Source organism: Diabrotica undecimpunctata, chromosome 9, assembly GCF_040954645.1.
Source record: "Diabrotica undecimpunctata isolate CICGRU chromosome 9, icDiaUnde3, whole genome shotgun sequence".
NCBI lineage: Eukaryota > Metazoa > Arthropoda > Insecta > Coleoptera > Chrysomelidae > Diabrotica > Diabrotica undecimpunctata.
The window spans coordinates 77,811,824-77,832,899 of record NC_092811.1 but is presented as its reverse complement, the minus strand read 5'-3'; the positions used below and the strand labels follow the sequence as shown (position 1 = coordinate 77,832,899).

Below are 21,076 nucleotides of genomic sequence, written 5' to 3'. Positions count from 1 at the left end.
ATAAATTGTATTTTTAATGCAATAGAAATATATATTTTAATAAAAAACATACACTTGTTTTGACATAAATATAAACTTCGTTTTTTTTTAATGCTGGTCTAAATGAGCATAGACTCGTCTTAATTTTTCTTTCTTTCCTTTATTTTTGTGTTTGTTATATTGCTTCCAAGGTTTTTCTACAACTTCGGATGTGGATTCTCCCTCACTAAAAAATATTAAACAATGAAAGATAATAAAAAAAAATTATTAAAACAAAAACACAATTTCAATAAAAACATAAATAACGTTATAATTATACCCTGTCGTTTCACGTCAATACTTCGCGTGTTGCCATGCGTGTTGGTCATTGTAGAAGTATAATCTCTTTGCAACGAATTTTTGAAAATGAGTATTTTGAAACTTAATGTGTACATAGATTAGGGAATTGGAGAAGCAGAACTGGACAGAGTGGAGAAATTCGTATATCTCAGCATAACCTTAAATAAGAACTGAGATACAACTGTAAAAATTAAAACCCGAATAGAACGAACTCGAGCAACATTTGTAAACATTGAGAAACGTTCTGTACAGCTGCCACATCTGTCTCGACTTTCGAGTTATCACATTTTAAGTACTACTATATGGGGTAGAGGCGTGCAAAGGTGAGGCTATGATTAAGTGTTTGGAAGCTTTCGAGACGGGAAGCTGGGAAGACGGAATGGCAAATGGGTAGGTCCTTACTTACGTACCTGGTAGAACAGCTTCCATGCTGCGGTCTATTGAGACTCTACCCTCAACTTGGGGATTCGTCTTATCGAGACGGATAACAATAAAATATTTTAAGGGGGCAGGGTATTACGGGTAACGCAACATCCCCACGCCTAGTCGCCATCTATATCTGTTTTGACTATCCTCTTCCTCCAAATTCCTGCGCTCTTTTGCCTTCCTGACATTTCCAGTTCAGGACAGTCTTGACAATATTCCTCTTTTACACTTTCCTGGTGGGTCCACCTCTAGCTCATCTTAAGACTGCTAGATCACCTACTTGCTTCCATACTTAGAAGAAGTCCAAACCACTCGAGACCTTCCATTCTGCTTGTGGCAGTTAATCATTTAATCTACCTCTAATCATCTCGTTGGTAATTCATTCTCCTTTAATATTCTGTCACTTAATACTATATTTAATTTTATCTTTGCTTCAGAATTTAAGCTCCGCAGTGTAATTCCAATCATAATTTTTGCTCATAATCATTCTGCTCTTCCAATCATAATTTTTGATTTTTTTGTTAGTCGGTATATCACTATCGCGATCGCTATATGTCTGTACTACTATACACTTTGTTACAATTGAAGACATCGGTGCAAGAATAATCCATATGCAGTGTATATATGGTTTAGATAAAAACAAAAAAAAGGTCTAATATTTATATCTAATTTTATTATTTATACTGTAATAGTAACTAGGAATTAGTTCAACTGTGTTGTATCTCTATAAATTTTTGTCTCTTTTCAGTATTCAATTTGTTTGTATTATATATATATATATATATATATATATATATATATATATATATATATATATATATATAAACAACAAACCCTTTACCGACGGCAGACATCCTAGCCAGTAATAAAGAGAAATATCAAGAGGAATTAGCACGAAAACTAGTAGCAAATACCTTTGAGCACAAGAATATAGATGAACTAGCTGAGAAAATAACTAAAGACATACAAACAGTCACTAAGAAACTTTGTTGCAGAATAAGAAAACAAAAAGAAGCTAAACTAAAACCCGAGACTCTAGAACAGATAGAGAAAAGAAGAAGAACGAACAGAGATAACCCGGACTATAAAGCGCTCAACAGAAGTGTTAAGAAAAATATTCGAAAAGACCTCAGAGCTTATAGAACAAACCAGATTCTTGAAACCATAGAGAACAATAAGAACATGAAAGTACTAAAAACATGTAAATCCGCTGGCAGGAATAAAATCATAAAGATAAAAGACGACCGTGGAACATTGTGCTCGCATAAGGAAGAGATCGTTAGAGAAATCCAAAAATTTTATGAGAAGCTGTATACTTCTACTATTCCAAACCCCGGTATACCAACAAAACATATCTTAAATGTGGGCTCAGAGGATCTCCCTGAAATAATAACATCAGAAATTAGAGCCGCCCTAAAACAAATGAAAAATGGGAAAACACCAGGAGAAGATAAAATTACTTCAGAGATGCTAAAAATGGGAGGCACTGCATTAGAAGAGGCAATGAGAGCATTACTGAATAAATGCCTATTGGAAGGACAAATACCAAAAGCATGGAAAAATGCGGAAGTCATTCTACTCCATAAAAAAGGAGACGCCGCAAATATAGAAAACTACCGACCAATAAGCTTGTTGTCACACCTTTACAAACTACTAACTCGAATAATAACAAATAGATTGACAGCTAAGCTAGATGCATACCAACCGGTGGAGCAAGCAGGCTTTCGTAAGGGTTTTAGCACTATCGATCACTTGCAAACAATCCGGACAGTTATTGAAAAAACAATAGAGTACAACATACCACTACATCTGGCATTTGTCGACTATCACAAAGCATTCGACAGTATCGAGAAATGGGCTTTCTTAACAGCACTGGACGACGCCAGAGTAGATTCAAGATATGCTGCCCTCCTTAAGAATATATACGATGATGCTACTTTTCACGTAAAAATAGATGATGATCTGGAAACTATGAAAATAGACCTTGGCAAAGGCGTGAGACAGGGTGACACCATCTCACCCAAGTTATTTACTCTGGCATTAGAAAATGTCTTCAAAAAACTAAATTGGGTCGAAAAGGGATTAAAAATAGATGGAGTATATCTTAACCATTTGCGTTTCGCAGACGACATTGTACTAATAAGCACAGATATCCATGAACTAAAATCAATGCTACAAGATTTAAATCACAAATCAAATCAAATAGGATTAAAAATGAATCTCGACAAAACAAAGATATTAAGCAACAGCCTAGAAAACATCACGATAGATAACATCAATGTAGAAAAGGTAGAACAATATATATATCTAGGACATGCAATTAAAAACGAAAAGGAAAATCAAACTCTAGAAATTAAAAGAAGGACACAATTATCATGGGCTGCTTTTGGGAAGTTGAGCTTCATTTTAAAAGACAGAAAAATCCCAATGCACTTAAAACGAAAAACCTATGACACTTGTATACTACCAGTTGCAACTTATGGATTGGAAACTATGGCAATAACAAGAAAAATGGCAGAACAATTAAGAGTAACTCAACGGGCCATGGAGAGGGCCATGTTAAATATAAGCCTCAGAGACAAAATTCCTAACACCGAAATACGTCGAAGAACTAAAGTAACCGACATCATGGAAAAAATAGCGACATTGAGATGGCAATGGTCTCATAAAGTGACATTCTGGAGACCTCGAGAAACAAAAAGAAGCGTGGGAAGACCCAAAAAGAGATGGATAGACGATATAACAGCTGTAGCTGGAAAGCAGTGGATGAGAATTGCAAAAGATAGGGAAGCGTGGAAACAATTGGAGGAGGCCTATGTCCAACAATGGATGAATGAAGGCTGAAGAAGAAGAAGAAGAAGAAGATATATATATATATATATATATATATATATATATATATATATATATATATATACATGTCCAAAAGTTTGGAATACGTACAAATAATGTATCTACGCCTATGGTGGTTTTAAAACTGTTGTTGATATTCATTCTAGAGCGTTTTTAAATGAAAATGATAAAAAATTTGATTCGCTTTTGTATGATTTTGGTCACATTTAACTGATTAGCGTATTTACGCATTATTTCAGTCTCTGTTTAAATTTTAATTGAGCCGTTTAAAAATGCCTATAAACGTGATATCTCATTTTGACAGATCTAGAGTAATTGTTTGGTTACAACAGGGCTTGAGTCAAAGTTATATCGCGAATATTGTTGATGTTACTCAGAGTGCTGTATCGAAAATTAAAAAAAAATTCTAAGATACAAATAACGTCAAGGATCGTCCCAGAAGTGGTAGAAGTCGATATACAACATCATCTCAAGACGGGCAAATAACATTGATAGCTCGCAGAAATCGTCTGGAATCTACAAGTGATATATCCAGAGAACTTTCTAGGCTTCAAATACTGAATATTTCACGCCAAACAATAACACGCAGACTAAATGCGGTAAATTTGTATCGTAGAAGACCGCTACGTGTTCCTAAACTAACCTACCAACACAAAATAGTAAGGTTGCAATGGGCTATAGAAATGGTGTATCATGGTCCTAACTGGAATACCGTGATGTTCTCTGATGGGTCAAAAATTGGCTTGCTATCTGATTCGCGAAGAACACTGGTTTGGAGGGCCCCAGAAAGACAAGCTCGATTAGAAACAGCCCAACCGCGTGTCCCATTTGAAGGTGGCAGTATTATGGTTTGGGGTACTATTATGAGTGGTACACGGACGCCACTGCTGGTTCTAGAGAGAAGAGCCACTGATGCTGTGTACATCGAGAAAGTTTTAAATCCTGTCGTACGTCTATTCCGAAGGGCAGTAGGTGATGAATTTGTGTTTATGCATGACAACGCACCTCCTCATCGAACACCAGCAGTACACAATTTTCTGGAAGAAGAAGGAATATCTACATTACAGTGGCCCTCGAATTCCCCCGACATGAAACTTATTGAACATGCTTGGGACATTCTCAAAACACGCATTAAGAAGCAAAACAATCCCCCTATTACACTTCGAGAACTAAAAGATGCTGCTCGTAAAGAATGGGAGAAAATTTCGCAAGCCCAGCTCGACCAGTTAATCGGCAGCATGCCAAATCGCCTACAGACATGAATACAGACAAATGGAGGAAATACTAATTATTAGTTTTATTAAAAATTATTTTTTTCTATACTAAGTTATTTTTAAATGTAAGTTGTACATTGTAAGTTTTTCACTCCAAGAGAATAAATAATTTTTTTGCTTATCGTTTATCTGGTTTAAAGATTTATTTAGTATTGTTGAGAATTAAAACAAAATTATATTTAACTATTCAGAAGAATTTATATATAAAAATCGATAAAAAGATGAAATATTCCAATATTCCAAACTTTTGGACATATGTGTATATATATATATATATATATATATATATATATATATATATATATATATATATATATATATATATATATATATGTGTGTGTAATATATACTGCAAAAAAATTGAAAAAAAATGCCAGAATTAAGAGGGAAATATCTAACTTACAGGCTCGCTGGTGGGAAGACACTAGAAACTAGATTACAGAGACGGCAATAAATTTTGGAACAAATTTAAAGTCTTAACAAAACAACAACAAACCCAATATTCTCATCTGTTGGTCAATAATCAACATCCCAGAGGACAAAGAGAAAGCATTCAAACACTCGTCTCACAATAACTTCCAAACTCTAAAAAACCAAACTTATTTAAACAAAAAATCGCATATTTAAACTCAACATAGAATTCATAGTCAGACATACTCTTCAATCTCAAAAAGGCCCCATTCAAACCATGATCCGATCATGGACCCACTTTCTTCTTCTTGTAGTACCGTCTCCTATCGGAGGTTGGCTACCATCACAGCAATCTTTACTTTGTTGGCTTCAGCTCTGAACAACTGTATTGAACTGCACCCATACTACTCCCTTAAATTTCGCAACCAGGAAATCTTCCTATGTCCCACATTTCTCTTTCCCGAGATTTTTCCTTGGATTAGGAGTCTAAGCAGAGAGTACTTTTCTCCTCTCATTATGTGGCCCAGATATTCCAGTTTTTTCGTTTGTATGGTTTTTATGACTTCGCATTCCTTCCCCATCTTCAGCAGAACATCTTGATTTGTTACTCTTTCTGTCCATGGTATTTTCCACATTCTCCTGTAACACCACATCTCGAATGCCTCAATGTTTTTGATGTTTATCTTTTTCAGTGTCCAGGCTTCCATGCCGTACCGCAGAACGGAGAAAACATAGCACCTTAACATTCTCGTTCTTAAGTTTATATTTATGTCCCGGCTGCATAGGAACTTTTTCATTTTGACAAACGATTGTCTCGCTATCTCTATTCGCCTCTTGATTTCTCTCCTCTGGTCATTAGTATCAGTGAAGCAAACCCCTAAATATTTGTAGGACGTAACTCTTTCAACTGGCTGATTATTTATGGTTAAATTCACATTGGTGTATATCTTGTAACAATCATGAATTTAGTCTTTTTGATGTTCAGTTTTAGACCATACTTATTGGTATGGGTGTTTATGTTTTCCATCAAAAACTGTAAATTTGCTAGGTTATCTGTTACTATTAGCGTGTCATCAGCGTATCGTATATTGTTAATTAACTCTCCGTTAATGTTCATACCAATGTTTTGCTCTAGGAGCGCTTCCTGACATATTGTTTCGCTATATATATATATTGAATAATAGTGGAGAAAGCACACAACCCTGACGCACACCTCGACGAATCTCAATTTCTTCGGTTATCTCATTATCAACTTTAATTTTTGCTGTTTGTCCCCAGTACAACCTGGATATGATGTTAATGTCGCGACTGTCGATGTTTTTGCTTCTTAGGATTTCATACAGCTTTTGGTGTCTGACTTTATCGAAGGCCTTTTCAAAATCTATGAAACCTACGTAGAGGTCTTGGTTTACATCCAAACATCTTTGCATTAACACACTCAGACCAAACAAAGCTTCCCGTGTTCCCAGTCCACCTCTGAATCCAAACTGTGTGGCGCTTATGTCCTCTTCTAAATTATTAAATATTCTTTTGTGAATTATTTAAAAAAATACTTTTAGTGTGTGGCTCATCAATGCTATAATTCTGTGGTCTGAACACTCTCTGGCGTTATTCGTCTTCGGGATTGTGACAAAAGTAGAGGAGAGCCTTTACCCCCTTTTGTGTTCCTTATAGCATATTCTACCTCGCTTTTTAGGATTTCAGGCCCTGTTGTGTCGTCTGTAGGTTCTGCCACTGCTATTTCTGGTCTTTCGTCTGCAAAAAGTTCTTCAATGTATTCTGTCCACCTTGCCAGTTTTTCATTTAAATCTGTAATTATTTTACCTTTTTTGTCCTTTACTATGGATGCTTGTTTCACTTTTTTACCTGTTATTTCCTTGATCTTTTTATGCATGTTAAAGTTATCGTACTTTCTATCATATTCTTCTATTTCCTCGCAGTTGTCCAGAACCCAGTTCTCTTTGGCTTCTCTAATTTTTCTCTTAATTTCACGGTTCACTTCTTTGTATTTTGTCTTGTTGGTTTTATTTCTTCGCCTTTCCTCCATGAGATGCAAAATTTCGTTTGTCATCCATTCCTTTTTCTTAATTTTGCTTGGAGCTAAGGAGCCTTCACCAGCTGTCATAAGGGCCTTCTATCTCCATCCATTTATTCTCTACATTTCCTATTTTTTGCAGCGATGTTTCTAAGATTGTTGTTTACCTGTTCTCTTGTCCTTTTCAGTATAATTGCGTTTTTCAGTTGCTTAACGTCTATCTTTTGTTTAACTGCACTTTTCTGTAGTTTCTTGAATCTTATATTTACTACAGCCACCACCGGATTGTGATCCGATTCTATATCAATGCTTGAATAGGTTTTTGTAGACGTGATGGAGTTTTTAAACCGGCTTCTGATTAGTATATAATCGATTTGATTCCTGACGATGTTGTCTGCATTATCCCTTGGTGATGTCCACGTGTACAATCTACGGTTTGGTAATCTGAACATTGTGTTCATTACTACAAATTTTTTTTCTTGACAAAATTGTATGAGACGTTCACCTCGGTCATTTCGTTGTCCAAGTCCAAATTCACCAGTGCATCCATCAGTTTTCACCTTGCCAACTTTAGCGTTGAAGTCGTCCATGATTACGGTGACCTCTTCTTTTTTGGTCGATTCCAGAATGTATTCAAGTTGTTTGTAGAATTCTTCTATTTCCTTATCCTCTTTCTCTGCTGTCGGTGCATAGACTTGAATAATGTTAATTTTTCCTTTGTTCGACTTTAGTTGGATTGCTATGATTCGTTCTGAATATGGGGTAAAACTTAGTACCGATTTGTTGACTTCTCTTTCTACTATTATTCCGACGCCATAATGGTGTTTTGTATCATCAGTTCCCGAATAGTAGAACGTGCCGTTTCTAGTTGGACATTTGCCGGAACCTTTCCACTGTATGTCGCTGATACCAAGTATTTTCACACGTAGTCTTTCCATTTCTGTTGTTACGTTGATTAATTTCCCGGCTGCATACAAGCTTCTTGCATTCCAAGTAGCTATTCTCATAACTTTATTTTTAAGTTTCACGACTTCGTTCGCCACTGTCCCCCCCGAAGAACCGATTGGGGAACTTTTTACTCCGGAATATTTCGTTTTAAACATTGCCATTGATGGTTCTTTACAAGGGAATCCATTTGGATATTTAATGCAGTGATTTCCCGTTGCCTTCTGCATCCTGATGCCGTTGACCACTGTCTTGGTTCCTCCGCCTTCGAGACCGATTTCTCAATCTCAGGAAAACAGAGTGCCCGGCCATTTACCAGCTCCTCCGCCCGAAGCCGTTGGCCGGTAGATGGGGGATTACTTATACCGGTAACCCGCAGTTACCCACGCCCGCACCCACCCGTATAATGGGCCCACTTACTAATTGGGAAACGAAGAGTTATTGCCGAATAGACAAAAATACTTTTCCGAGACCTGATAACATCAGCAGAATATGTCTCAAACAACTTCCTGAGAGTCTCATCTCCATCTTACAAAAATTATTAATGCAGGTGTCAAACAGTCATTTTCACACTCCTTGGAAAGTGGCACTTCCTCGGAAGTGGAAACAATCATGTTACCCATAGAAGGTAAACCCCGTAATAATGTGGGATCTTTCACACCCATCCCTCTAATCCTCGATTATATCCTTAAGGAGGGACTCAACGGTTTTCTCGAAGCCCATAACATCATCCCAAAATTTCAATATGGATTCCAACCTGGTAAATGTAGCCAAAATGCATTTTGTAGACTTCACCACTAAAGTTACACAAGCCCTAAATGACAATATATCGCCACAGCCACGTTCTTCGATGTTCAAAAAGTTGTTGATCAGCATTAAAACTATGCGATCAACTCTCAACCCCCTTTACACACAGGCTGCAGTCCCCAAGGCTCAGTGCTAGCACCCCTTTTGTAGATCAAACACAACAGCGACATTCCAAATCAAAACATTCCAGGCACACAGTTGTTTTTCTACGCAGACGATACGGCACTTCTCACGAGACGCTATCTTCCTGAGAGAACTTACAGGAGAGTACAAACTTAACTAAACGGTGTCGAAGAATTGTGCAAAAGTGGACAGTCACACTTAATGCTGCCAAACCACAAACAATTGTGTTTCCCAGCCCTAGAATATCTGCGAGTTAGTAAAAATAACGATGACCAATTCCCACTGTAATTGATGGGAGAAAGGCTGACTATCAGCTCGACAGCGTCCTATTTGGGTGTCCTGTTCACCAGGGCTCTCAACTGGGATGCTGATCTAAAGACAACTTTAGATAGGGTACGAAACAGAGCCCGACTCCTCAAACCACTTGCAGGGGGACTTAAAAGAACAAACATTAAGACTCTTTAAGACATACTTAAAAAACCTATATTCGACTTATACGAGTATAAATGAAGCATTTACACTGCCTCCTTAACACTCCCAAAAACTTAACCCTTAGTTGACGGACGGTACTTTGAAGTAACACTTATTTAAAAACATGTCTTTATATTTAAATTGATTTTTTTCTGTAGTTACTTTAAAGTAAATTTTAGAGAATAATATACGTTATAATTTCAATCAACCGGTAACATTATTTTAGCGCGAAAATAATTATTACATAACCTAACAGCGGCATTGTGATTTGTTATCTGTAACATGTGTGTCGATAATTAGAGACTATCGTTCAATTGGAGTATAACTGGTTATAATATACTTAGACTAAACATTTGACTACAAACTTAAGTATTCACTTTTGACAAATAATTACTGGTTTTTGAGAAAAATGCTTAAGGACTTAAAAATACCGTCAGGCATTTGGAAGTAATTTACTATTAGTCATAAATTTGTTTAGTCACTATCGCTTCTTGTTATATTCTAACCCCTTTTTTTTATATGGAGAAAAGAAGAGAATGGGCTAGAAAAAAACCCCTAAGTGATGCGGAATTATTAAATGTTGTTAAATTATTAAATTTTTTGTTTGAGAGTATACCGGATGATCTAAACTGTCGAAGAATCTGATAATGATGATGAGGCGTAAAATTATTCTAAAAGTACTGTACCAGACAATTCAAGTAAACTAGAAGTAAAAGATCTAGCTCAGTCCATACAAAATGGTATATAAGAAGATATCGAGGTAAATTTAATGGATGAAATTAACTTGAGTCAGCAGAACGAGATCATAGTTAAACAAGACAATGCTGATCATTTGGAAACAGCTTATGGACTAGAGTTAGACAGACGCTGTAAGAAATGGTGACATAGACTATTTTGAGAATTAATAGACATATAATTTGTTAATGTTTATATAATATTCTACGACGTAAAGGATAGGCAAACCCTTTTAGATTTCTGAAGAAAAGTTTTTACGGGTCTGACTGCTCAAAAATTCCAGCAAACTTCATCAAAATGAGGCTTCCAATAGGTTAAAATATGGTGACCAAAGAGGCAGATATGAGGTCTGCAGCAACCAACGTGTTCAATCGTGACCTCATTCAACGTGTTCTACCTGCAAAGTTATTCCATGTTCGAATGAAAAGAGGAATTGTTTCAATATATATCATAGTGTTGAAGGTTGATGTATGTTTACCGTACTTTTAAGTACCGCATCTTTTTTTGTGTGTTTTGAAATACTTATTTTATAATTGCCGGATTATAAAAATAATACAAAAAATTAAAATTTTTTGTATTATTTTTATAATCCGGCAACTAAGGGTTAAAATTGTAAGAACTGATTCTACGAAACATAACATCTCCAATGTCCCAACAATCATCAAGAGAATAAACTCTCTAAACAGGAACCTCACCCTCAAAGTCATAAACGGAAAACACTCAAACACTCAAGAGGCCCTAAAATCACTTCTTTTGTGATTTGATGATTCTTTTTCTATGCTCGTCGTTTATTAGATCTGTATTGTGTTTGACGCTTACTGCTAGGATTTTTTGTAGAGTTAAGTTTTTATGAGTGATGTGCGAGCCTATCTCCTCAACCCCAAACCAGGAACTCGCCTTCTAAGGTATAGTAGAAAATCCTCTCGTGTTGCAGATGAAGTGGTACATTAACCGAGGGAGATAGGTTGCGCCCAAATAAACTGAAAATGGATGTTTAAATCCGACCCTTTAAACCTTTTTACATTAAAGAAAAGAGTTATAATATGTTTAGGTACTGTAAATTATTTTCGTACTTTAATAAATTATTTTTATGTTTAAAAGAAAAATTGATATTATAACACTGTCACAAAATTCTATGGATGGATATTTTTAAAATTCGACGGATTCAGTTTCAAACAATTGATGAGACAAATAAATCATAGAGAATGGATTATTTTGATTCTATCAGCCAGTATTGATGATGTTGCAGGAATATTTATTTTCTAAATGAAACCTATTAAATATTCAAATGCCATGATTTATCTCCATAAAAATCATGTTACGACGATGTAATATCTTTCCTATACTGTTGTACGGAGTCGTGGACTCTCACATTCGCTACTTGCAAGAAAATTGAGGCTTTCAGATTTTGGCTTTATCGTCGAATCCTGAAGATATCCTATACTGACCACGTTACTAACCAGGACGTTTTATTAAGAATGCAAAAAAGGAAAAGAGTTGTTAACCACAATAAAACAGCCAAAATCGAATATCTTGGTCACATCATGAGATATGGTTTGCTGCAATTAATTCTACAAGGAAAATTAGAAGGAAAATGAGGACCAGTAAGGCGAAGGATTTCCTGGCTGAAAAATCTACGTACGTGGTTCAACACAACAACCACAAATCTTTTCAGAGCAGCAGTGTACAAAATACAGGTCGCCAACATTCGAAACGGATAGGCACTACAAGAAGAAGAAATGAAACCTGGTTTGACACTCACGAAATAGTAAAAAAATGTTAGACTGATGGAAGTTCAAAATGTAATGTTGACGCTCCTTCATCTCGAGGAAAAAGAATATTATAATATACTTTGAGGTGGCAAATCATGCTGGGTAGAACGGGCTCTCTGGTTATCTGAAAAGTATGAACCGGTATTAGTATTAGTAAATTAGACTACCATCAGGATATAGAAAGTACTGTTCTTGAATAGTGGTTTGAGGGTACATTATGAACAGTAAAAGCGATTAGTTTTTGATGGCGCTTCGTATTATTCCCGGTTGATATGAAGAAACCGAATAGTAATTCTACTAAATCCTTGATCTAAGAGCTTCTCATTTAGTATGATATCGTTTTTTAGGAAAATTACATAAAAAAACAGTCAAAAAGTGACCGCAAATATATTGTTACAAACGCAAGATTCAAAGATAAAATAAAAGACAGCTAGCAACGCTACTGGTTTGAAGTGTCAGTTGTGTGAGTTTTTAAAGCATGCGTCGATAGATATATAATAATATACATATTATCACTTGTCAAACAAGTGTTGTTGCGACCTAACTTTATTGAACTTTATCTTTGATACCTCGCGTTTTTAATAGTTGGCACACCTAATTTTCGAACATTTTTTCTCAGGCAACCTTACATCTTCACATCGAGAAAAAAATTAGCTTCAATTTGATATAAAAAATATGCACATACTTCATGAGCAGCGTATTTTATTTAAAAAATAAATAGACGAAATAAAATATTTGTCAGAAACTAATTACTATAAAAATATTTGTGGCCACTTTTTGATTGGCATCCTATTATCAATATAATATACCAGTATATCAATAGAAAAATATACTGAGTCGTGAATCGTCAAACGAGTTATAAGAAACTCAATGGGAAATTCTAAACTATTGAATTACTGCTTTCCTAATTATTTTATATCAAAAGTCATGAGATACTATTTGTAGAGGATTTAAATCTGTATTATTAAAATTGTTCTACTAATTAAGGCTGTTTTAGCAGTTCAAGTACACTGCGATTTGAAATGGGCGTATCACTTACTTTTCTACACTGCTTACGCGAGACCATCTTTACTCAGTGCCGCCGGCCGACGGGCAACAAATACATTATTCTCCATTCAAATTAGTTTTAACACGAACTAATTGACCGTACGTTCATGAGATTTGACGTCACGAAGGCGATAACGATGAAACTAAGCGCCGATGATGAGTAACACGTTTCACTATTAGATTTCAGTATTTTTTAGCAATTTTCTTTAAAGTTAGAACACGCTTTTCTCGATTATTACTGGACACAGAAAGGTGAAACAAAAATCAACGATTACAGAAAAAAAAACTCTTTCGAGTGATGGGCGTAAAAATTTTGGTTATAATAGAACGTTAAACAGTATATTCCAATTTTTCAACATAAGTTTCAAAAAAATAAAAAAAGTAAAACCATCAGTTTAAAGGCAACATAATTTCGAATAACGTGTCCAAATTTCGAGACATTTTGTCAGTAAATAACAGAAAAAACACTGTCCCTAGGTTTTGGTGCACCGATAAAACAGCCTTAAATACATTTATCACATTATTGTTGTAAAATTTTGGCAACACGTAGTGCAAAATGTGTAATATTGATTGCGTTCGGTCACAATAAAGTTAGATATTAACAATATTTAAATTGTCAATATTTTTGACGGCATCAAGTATCTGGGAGTTACTCTCCACCAGGGTGAGAGTGGACCCAAATCCGAAAGGAAAAGGGCGCTTCACAGTGTTGTGCAGTCTGTCATCCTCTACGCGGCCCCAGTCTGGAGTGAGGCGGTAGAAATACCAACTTACAAGAGGTTCATGGTACGCGTGGACAGAACTAGAGTCTGCTGCGGATAGCATGTGCCTACAGGACTTTGTCAGCTGCCGCTCTGTGGGTGATCACCGGCTGTGTTCCTTGACATGTGCTGGCAGGTAAAAGGGTCAGGTTTCATAGTCGTAGGGGGAGGAACATTGGAGAGCGAGAAATGCATGAGATAAAACTGGCCGAGAGATTGATTTCAATCGGTCAGTGGTAACAAGAGTGGGAGGCAACACGTGATGTGGACGAAGTCATCAAACCTTCGAAGCTGGGTGGACTGTGGGCATAGGCAGCTGGATTATTATCTGACGTAAATGCTCACAGGCCATGGCTGCTTCCGCAGCTACCTTTTCAGGTTTAGGAGAGCTCAGTCCGATCAGTGCCTTTAATGTGGTCTCTCGGATACTGTGACACACACGATGTTGGAGTATGAGAGTTGGGCGGATTAAAGAGAGTGTAACTGCAGAATTTTTGATTCCGTGAGAGAAATGGTGGAGAAAATGATGAGGATGAGTGGTGGTGGACACGGATCCACAAATTTATCAGGGAGCTGCTCTCTTCAAAAGAACGAGAGGAGAGGGAACTCGCAACAGAATTTTAAAACTAACGAGTAGCACCTCGTTGGGGTTCGAACTGTCGCAGGCCGAAATATGAGTGAATGAGAGACAGACGACGCGAGAGAGATGGCAGCCTCGCTAAGGCAGGGGGTTGAAAGTCTTTGGTGGTTCGTGTGGGTGTGGTTTCCCCGATGAATGTGTGGGAGAAAGAATGAGAATCGGGTGATAGCAGGGCATCAGGTGATATGTTTGCCTTAACCAGCCCTTCCATCCGGATGTCTGGTGTGACAGAGGAGAGGTTTTTAGTTGTTCGCTGACAACGTGGAGACTTTAAAAGTTTACTTTAAATCAAGATGAACGCCTCAGAGATGACCAGTTCAAACTTAAAAAAGAAAACGTTTCTACAAGATCAAGACAGAACTTTCTATCAAACAGTTTTGAGTGCTAGAATAACAATGATAACATTGTATCTGCTCCCTCTACCAACGTGTTCAAAAACAGATTTGACCGTTTTATATTATAGTTAAAATATTGTTTTTCGTTTAAAGCAAAAATTGTAATTTTGTATTTTTTTTTGTAATTTTGTAATTTACTAGTAGGTTGTTAACGTAATTTGTTTGTTTTTGGGCATAATAGGGACTTGTCCCTCTGCCCTTGCTTATGTATAATAATTTTTTTCTACTAACATGTAATCAATTATCGATTCCTCTTCGTTTAGATTGGAATCGAATACCAGTTTATCTGCTTTGATTTCGCAAATATATGTAACTGTGCAATAGGACTGATTTGGTAAATCAGTTCATAATCTTTCAAATATGCTTTTGTGTAAAGAAGTAAAATATAGCAAATTGGGAGGATGGGAACTAGTTAAATTCTGGAATTAGGCATAAAATGTTCTTAGAGAAATAAAAGTTTTTTAGTAGTCTAAGGAGTCAAAAATTTGAAAAAATACCCTTGTTATTTACGAACCTTTGAGTTTTTCCTGTGTGTATTTTACTAATTCCCTTTGAGTGAACACTTTGAACAGTTGATTTGAAAAATTCCTTATCTATATCTTTTGTTGTGGTACGATACGGCTAAAAATAAAAAGGCACACTTTTAATAAATGAAATTGGCAAGTAAATGTAATAATATATGTTAGAAACGTGAGAGTCTATGTATATATTAAAAGAGAATATAATGAACATTCCTATTGTTTTAAAACATTCTTATAGCTGTATTATCAAATATATAGCGATAAAAAATCGTATCTTAAGAAGGCCATGAAAGTTATTATTTATAGTGGTCGGTAGTAGCGTAGTCACCATGTTGAACGGCGTGATAATGTCAATGTAAAGGTTGGTTAAGAGTATGTTTTTAACAAATATTGTTGCGAAAATTCAGTAAAAACTGTTCAATAAATCAATTACTAACGAATATTACGGTGGATGTAAAAGTAAACAATTAGTCGCAAAACAGTACCAATTGTAAAATTAGTTTTACTAAAGATGGTTTAACAACGCACAACCAAAGAAACCATTCAATATGTTTGGGTTTTTTAATGATATAATAATAAGCAGGTACACTGAAATGCTATCTCCACCTAGCTATTTAATTCAATTGAGATTTAAAGATATGTAATGTTTTTGTATCTGGGACATGTCATGAGAGGCGAGCGTTATAACTTGTTGCAATTAACTTTGCAAGGAAGAATACAGGGTAGAAGGAGTCGCGGAAGAAGACGCATCTTCTGGTTAAACAATTTGAGAGCTTGGTTTAACTGCACTTCTGCTGACTTCTTTAGAGCAGCGGTATCGAAAGTGCGAATTGCCATGATGGTTGCCAACCTTCTTAGAGGAGATGGCACATGAAGAAGAAGAATGTTTTTGTATGATCCTTTTATTTTCACCAACTCACATTCTAGAAAATGTTGCAAAAAGAATTACTCTGTGTTTAGACTTGCCAAATTATGTTCTCTACAAATAATGAATTGCCTAGCCATATTTCACAAATGAATGCCTAAGTGATTTTTTTTCAAAATTAAAAATTTTACCTTTACATAATTATCAGTAATATTGTTCTTAATATGGACATATTCATGAAATTGTTTTATATCTTTGCATTTTTGAATTTTGATCCATCCTACAAATAGATCACTGGATGTTCGTTAGTGTTATCATAATTTCAAGTATGTACGAATGAGTCAAAAATCGTTTTAGGAATTAACATTGTTATTTGTATCTAATAAGAATAGGTTTATGTTTTATGATATTGTATAAAACAATGTTCCAGTACCTTTTCCACAATATGTTATATGTTACCTTTCTCCATGAAGTGTTCCTTCCCATCGAATTTTATATCCGTAAATACTTTAGATGTTGATGTTCTGGATTTTCCTACTATACATTTTGAACTAAGAGTTAGTAGTGTTGATCCATGCCTCCTATCAGTGTATTACATATTTGCGATTAAGAAATTAACGTTTTCCGTGAGCTTGAGCTTGTGATTCCATCTACTAGTTTCTAAGAGAGGTTGTATATTATCAAAATTTGATGCTGTCATAACACACTTCCATTTTATACAAAGTATTTTTCTATTTACATAAAATCGAAAATCATTTGATCCACGAGCTTTTTTACCAAGAGTTTTTGTATCTTGTATAGGAAACTTCGCCAATCTATTTTACCGCAAGGTTCCTGTTGCTCGGTATTCACATTTTTGTAAATGAAATAATAAATCTCTGCTGGTAAATAAATTATTAAAAAATACACAGTGGCTTGCACGTCCAGTAATGGTGGCTAAATTAATGACTTGGTGTGTAATATATTAGAGACTCCGTTTAGGCATTGGAAAAATGAAGATAAAAGAGATGTTCTTTTACATGGTCGACCAACCAGTATTTTAAACATCTGCGTCTGATCCAGAGTGGTCGGCTGCAATCAGCATCTGACTTAGAGTGGGCGGCTGAATCAAAACTCACCAACCCGTTTTAGCAGGCGTGGTGTTTTAATCGCCAAAAACCCTCAATGAAATGTCAAGGTTCAGAACTAAAATACCCCAGGCAATCAGAACGAATCGTATCTAGTATAAGTGACCTAAAAAACTGTTTACAAGTTATTAGGGCCCTAAACTATATACATTTTTTTTAACGAATTTTTAATGAGATTTGGGCGCGAAATAGGTACCAAAAGTCCTTTTGGCTCCGGCAAGCTTTCCTCATCTTCACCACTTTTTTAGGCCATGAGCCGCCGCTGTGAAGTACTACTCTTGATCCTAAGGTCAAATATTCGCTATCATTTTTAGTGATTGTTTGTCCGGTATAAAAGTCAAAATTATAACAGTATTTGCTACTTTCACAAAAATCTTATTGTAAGATTTTTTTAAAATTAAAATAAATTTGTAGCCGAATCGAATAAGCTTTCCACGTATAAATTGCTTCAATGAGTTATGTCCATATTATTTCACAATCATTTCATTTACTTTATTTTTATATTTATTATCCGAAAGAACATTCGTTAAAATATTAGTTACTGCGAAATAATTTTTCGTAAATATGATAAAATATAAAACTTTGTATGCAAATCGCAAGACACAAATGTAGAATTAAAAAATATACAGTGTGACCCATTTAGATTGGAAACACCTCTATAAAATTTGAAGTTGTTAACCGATTTTAAACAAATTTTTTTTTAATGTCATGTAATAAAAGATCTATTGCGGGACAAAATATGAGATATTTAGTTAAATTTTCAGGGCATTCTACGATACTTTTTCTTCGTCGAAAATGGAGAATTTGTATTAGGGATTTTTTTATTAAAAAAATTTCTACGCCACTGGATTTAGAGTGGCTTCAAATAGCTATGACAAAAATTTCATTAAGATATATTTATTAATTACAAACTTATGACAACTTAAAATTTTAAAACTCACTAAGAAAAAAACACTCTGTATTAACGTTAAAAAAAAGCGTTTATGAATATTTCTAATTACATTTCTTAGTTGTTGGGGAGTAATTTCTGCACATGCCTGTCGAATTCTTGCACGGGTTCGTTTATGTCTCTTGCACGGGTTTGGTAAACTTTTTGTTTGATAACTCCCCAGAGAAAGAAGTCTAAAATTGTGAGATCTGGAGATCTGGGTCAATCTGGCCAATCTATCAACGGATTACCCCGGCCTATCCAACGGTTCGGAAAATTTTCATTTAGCCATTGCTTCACAGTTCTGGCGTACTGAACAGAACACCCATCTAACTGGATATACAAATTTAATCGTTTATTAATTGGGAGCTCATGAATAGCATTTCACAAGTTGGTGTATAAAAATTCTAAAAAGTTCTGTGAGTTCAAGTTTTCTTCAAAAACGAAAGGACCAATAACTCGCTCGTTCAGTTTATTACCCAATGGGGATTATCTGCTGTCCAATAGCGACAATTCTGTGATGATACTACTCCATTTGTACTGAAAGTGGCTTCGTCGGTAAACAACACGTTTTTAGAAAATTTATATTGTTTAAATATTCCCCTTGGGCCCATAAACAATATTCTAAACGTTTTGCTTCGTCGCCTTCTTGTAATGTGTGTAAGAATTTTGGTTTGAAAGGTTTAATATTATTTACCTTAAGACATCGTCGAATACTCTCTCGAGGCACATTCAAATATAAACTGGCATTCCTTAAACTGGCATTAGGGTTATTTCTGAAACGATCTAAAATGATTTGATCATTTCCTCTTCTTCTTTGTAATGGGTTATTTTTTAAAATTAGTTTTGATATTGCACCATATTCATTAAATATTCTATTTATTTTGTTTACCGTACCGCAGCTAATATTGGGACGATCCACATGTCTGTCATTAAATATTGTACAAACTTCCCTGGCACTTCTATCGTTATCTCCCAAAAGACGTATAATTTCAATTTTTTCTCTCAAACTTAATCTTGCAGCCATGACACAAAATATTATTAAAAGAATTTGAAGTAAATATTGTTGCAGATATGCATAAATTTATGCTAGCACTGAAATTTGTATGACACAAATAATGTCAAACAGTAATATCGTTGTCATAGCAACTGCGATTTAAGTTGTAGCATGTAAAGTTAATAATAATGTAAGTGCGTTACTTGCATTAAATTTTTATGCTATTTTAAACATTTTTTGTCTAGTAGTGGTTTATTATTAAAATTATTTGAAAAATAATTAGTTTTATGGTTATCTGTTGATACAGGGTGTTCTTTTTTGACTCGTAGCTTAGTGAGTTTTAAAATTTTAAGTTGTCATAACTTCGTTATTAATAAATATATTTTAATAAAATTTTTGTCATAGCTATTTGAAGCCACTGTAAATCCAGTGGCGTAGAAATTGTTTTAATAAAAAAATCGCTAATACATATTCTCCATTTTCGACGAAGAAAAAGTATCGTAAACTGCCCTGAAAATTTAACTAAATATTTCATATTTTGTCCCGCAATAGACCTTTTATTACATGACATTAAAAAAAAATTGGTTAAAATCGGTTAACAACTTATCGGATTTTGATAACGCTAAGTACCAGTGCCCTATTTACAGCTCAGTAAAAAAAAACTGTAATGACGATTTAACAATTTATATTTCTGAGATTTATTTGTAAATATAGTTTATAATAAACATTAATCAACAAGAATAATCCAGTAAATTACAAAAAAGGCCGATATGAAACTTTTATTAATAAATGTGTTAATCTAAACGAAGTCAGCAAATTTTTCCGATGTTTATAATTTTTTATTGAAAGGGTATTGGAACTATAATACAACAATAATTACAATCTTACAGCCTAAAGTATCTATGAAAATTTTTCTTTAAGTTTAAATAAATCATAAGGGTTAAAAAAAAAAAAAATTTTTTAGTGATCTATAAATAGGACGCTGGCCTATAATGGGTTAAGTAACTAGCATTATATGTGACTAAAGTTGGTCTATTGAGGGCAAAATATTTGATAAAATCACCCGCATAAATTTAATACCTAAGCTGCCGAAAAAAAGCAAAAAACCGTTAAGAAACTGAACCGGTACCAAGCTTTTTGCGATTTTCTTTATATGCATTGTAAAATATACAACTTATGGCCAGTTTCAACACGAATATGGAGTAAAATGCCATGATTTATGACACCATTTCATAAATACATAATACATTATTGGGTATCTGTGATTCCGGTGACAACCTCAGTTAAACTAAAATGATATTATTAAAAAGTTACAATTATATAATGTTAATATTAAAACCTACAGTATACATTAAGACCACAACTACAAAAAACGATGTGATAATATAACATGGTGTGATTTCGCTACTTCGATGTAAGTATCTATATCGATATCGATGTAATTCTATACTATATGTAGAATTTTTCCAACTAATATTTTGTACAATAATAAGGTTTTGTACACTAATATTATGTCACTCTAATTTTAAAATTAAATCTATATTAATAAAAATGAATCGCCGAAATGTTTGTACGGCATCACTTCAGAAGCACTGCACCAAATTAGATAATTCTTTTTTTTGTTG

General features: G+C 34.7%; 1 protein-coding gene across 1 annotated transcript in view; it reads right to left on the bottom strand.

Moving 5' to 3' along the window:
- Positions 1–17: 17 nt before the first annotated feature.
- Positions 18–21,076, bottom strand: part of Ns3 (nucleostemin 3) — a 157,988-nt gene continuing 136,929 nt past the window's right edge. The window contains exons 7-8 of the mRNA XM_072543616.1: positions 15,528–15,634; positions 18–205 (exon numbers count right to left, since the gene is read on the bottom strand). Coding sequence (XP_072399717.1) covers positions 88–205; positions 15,528–15,634 — 225 coding nt within the window. The 3' untranslated portion in view covers positions 18–87. The remainder of the gene's footprint in view (positions 206–15,527; positions 15,635–21,076) is intronic.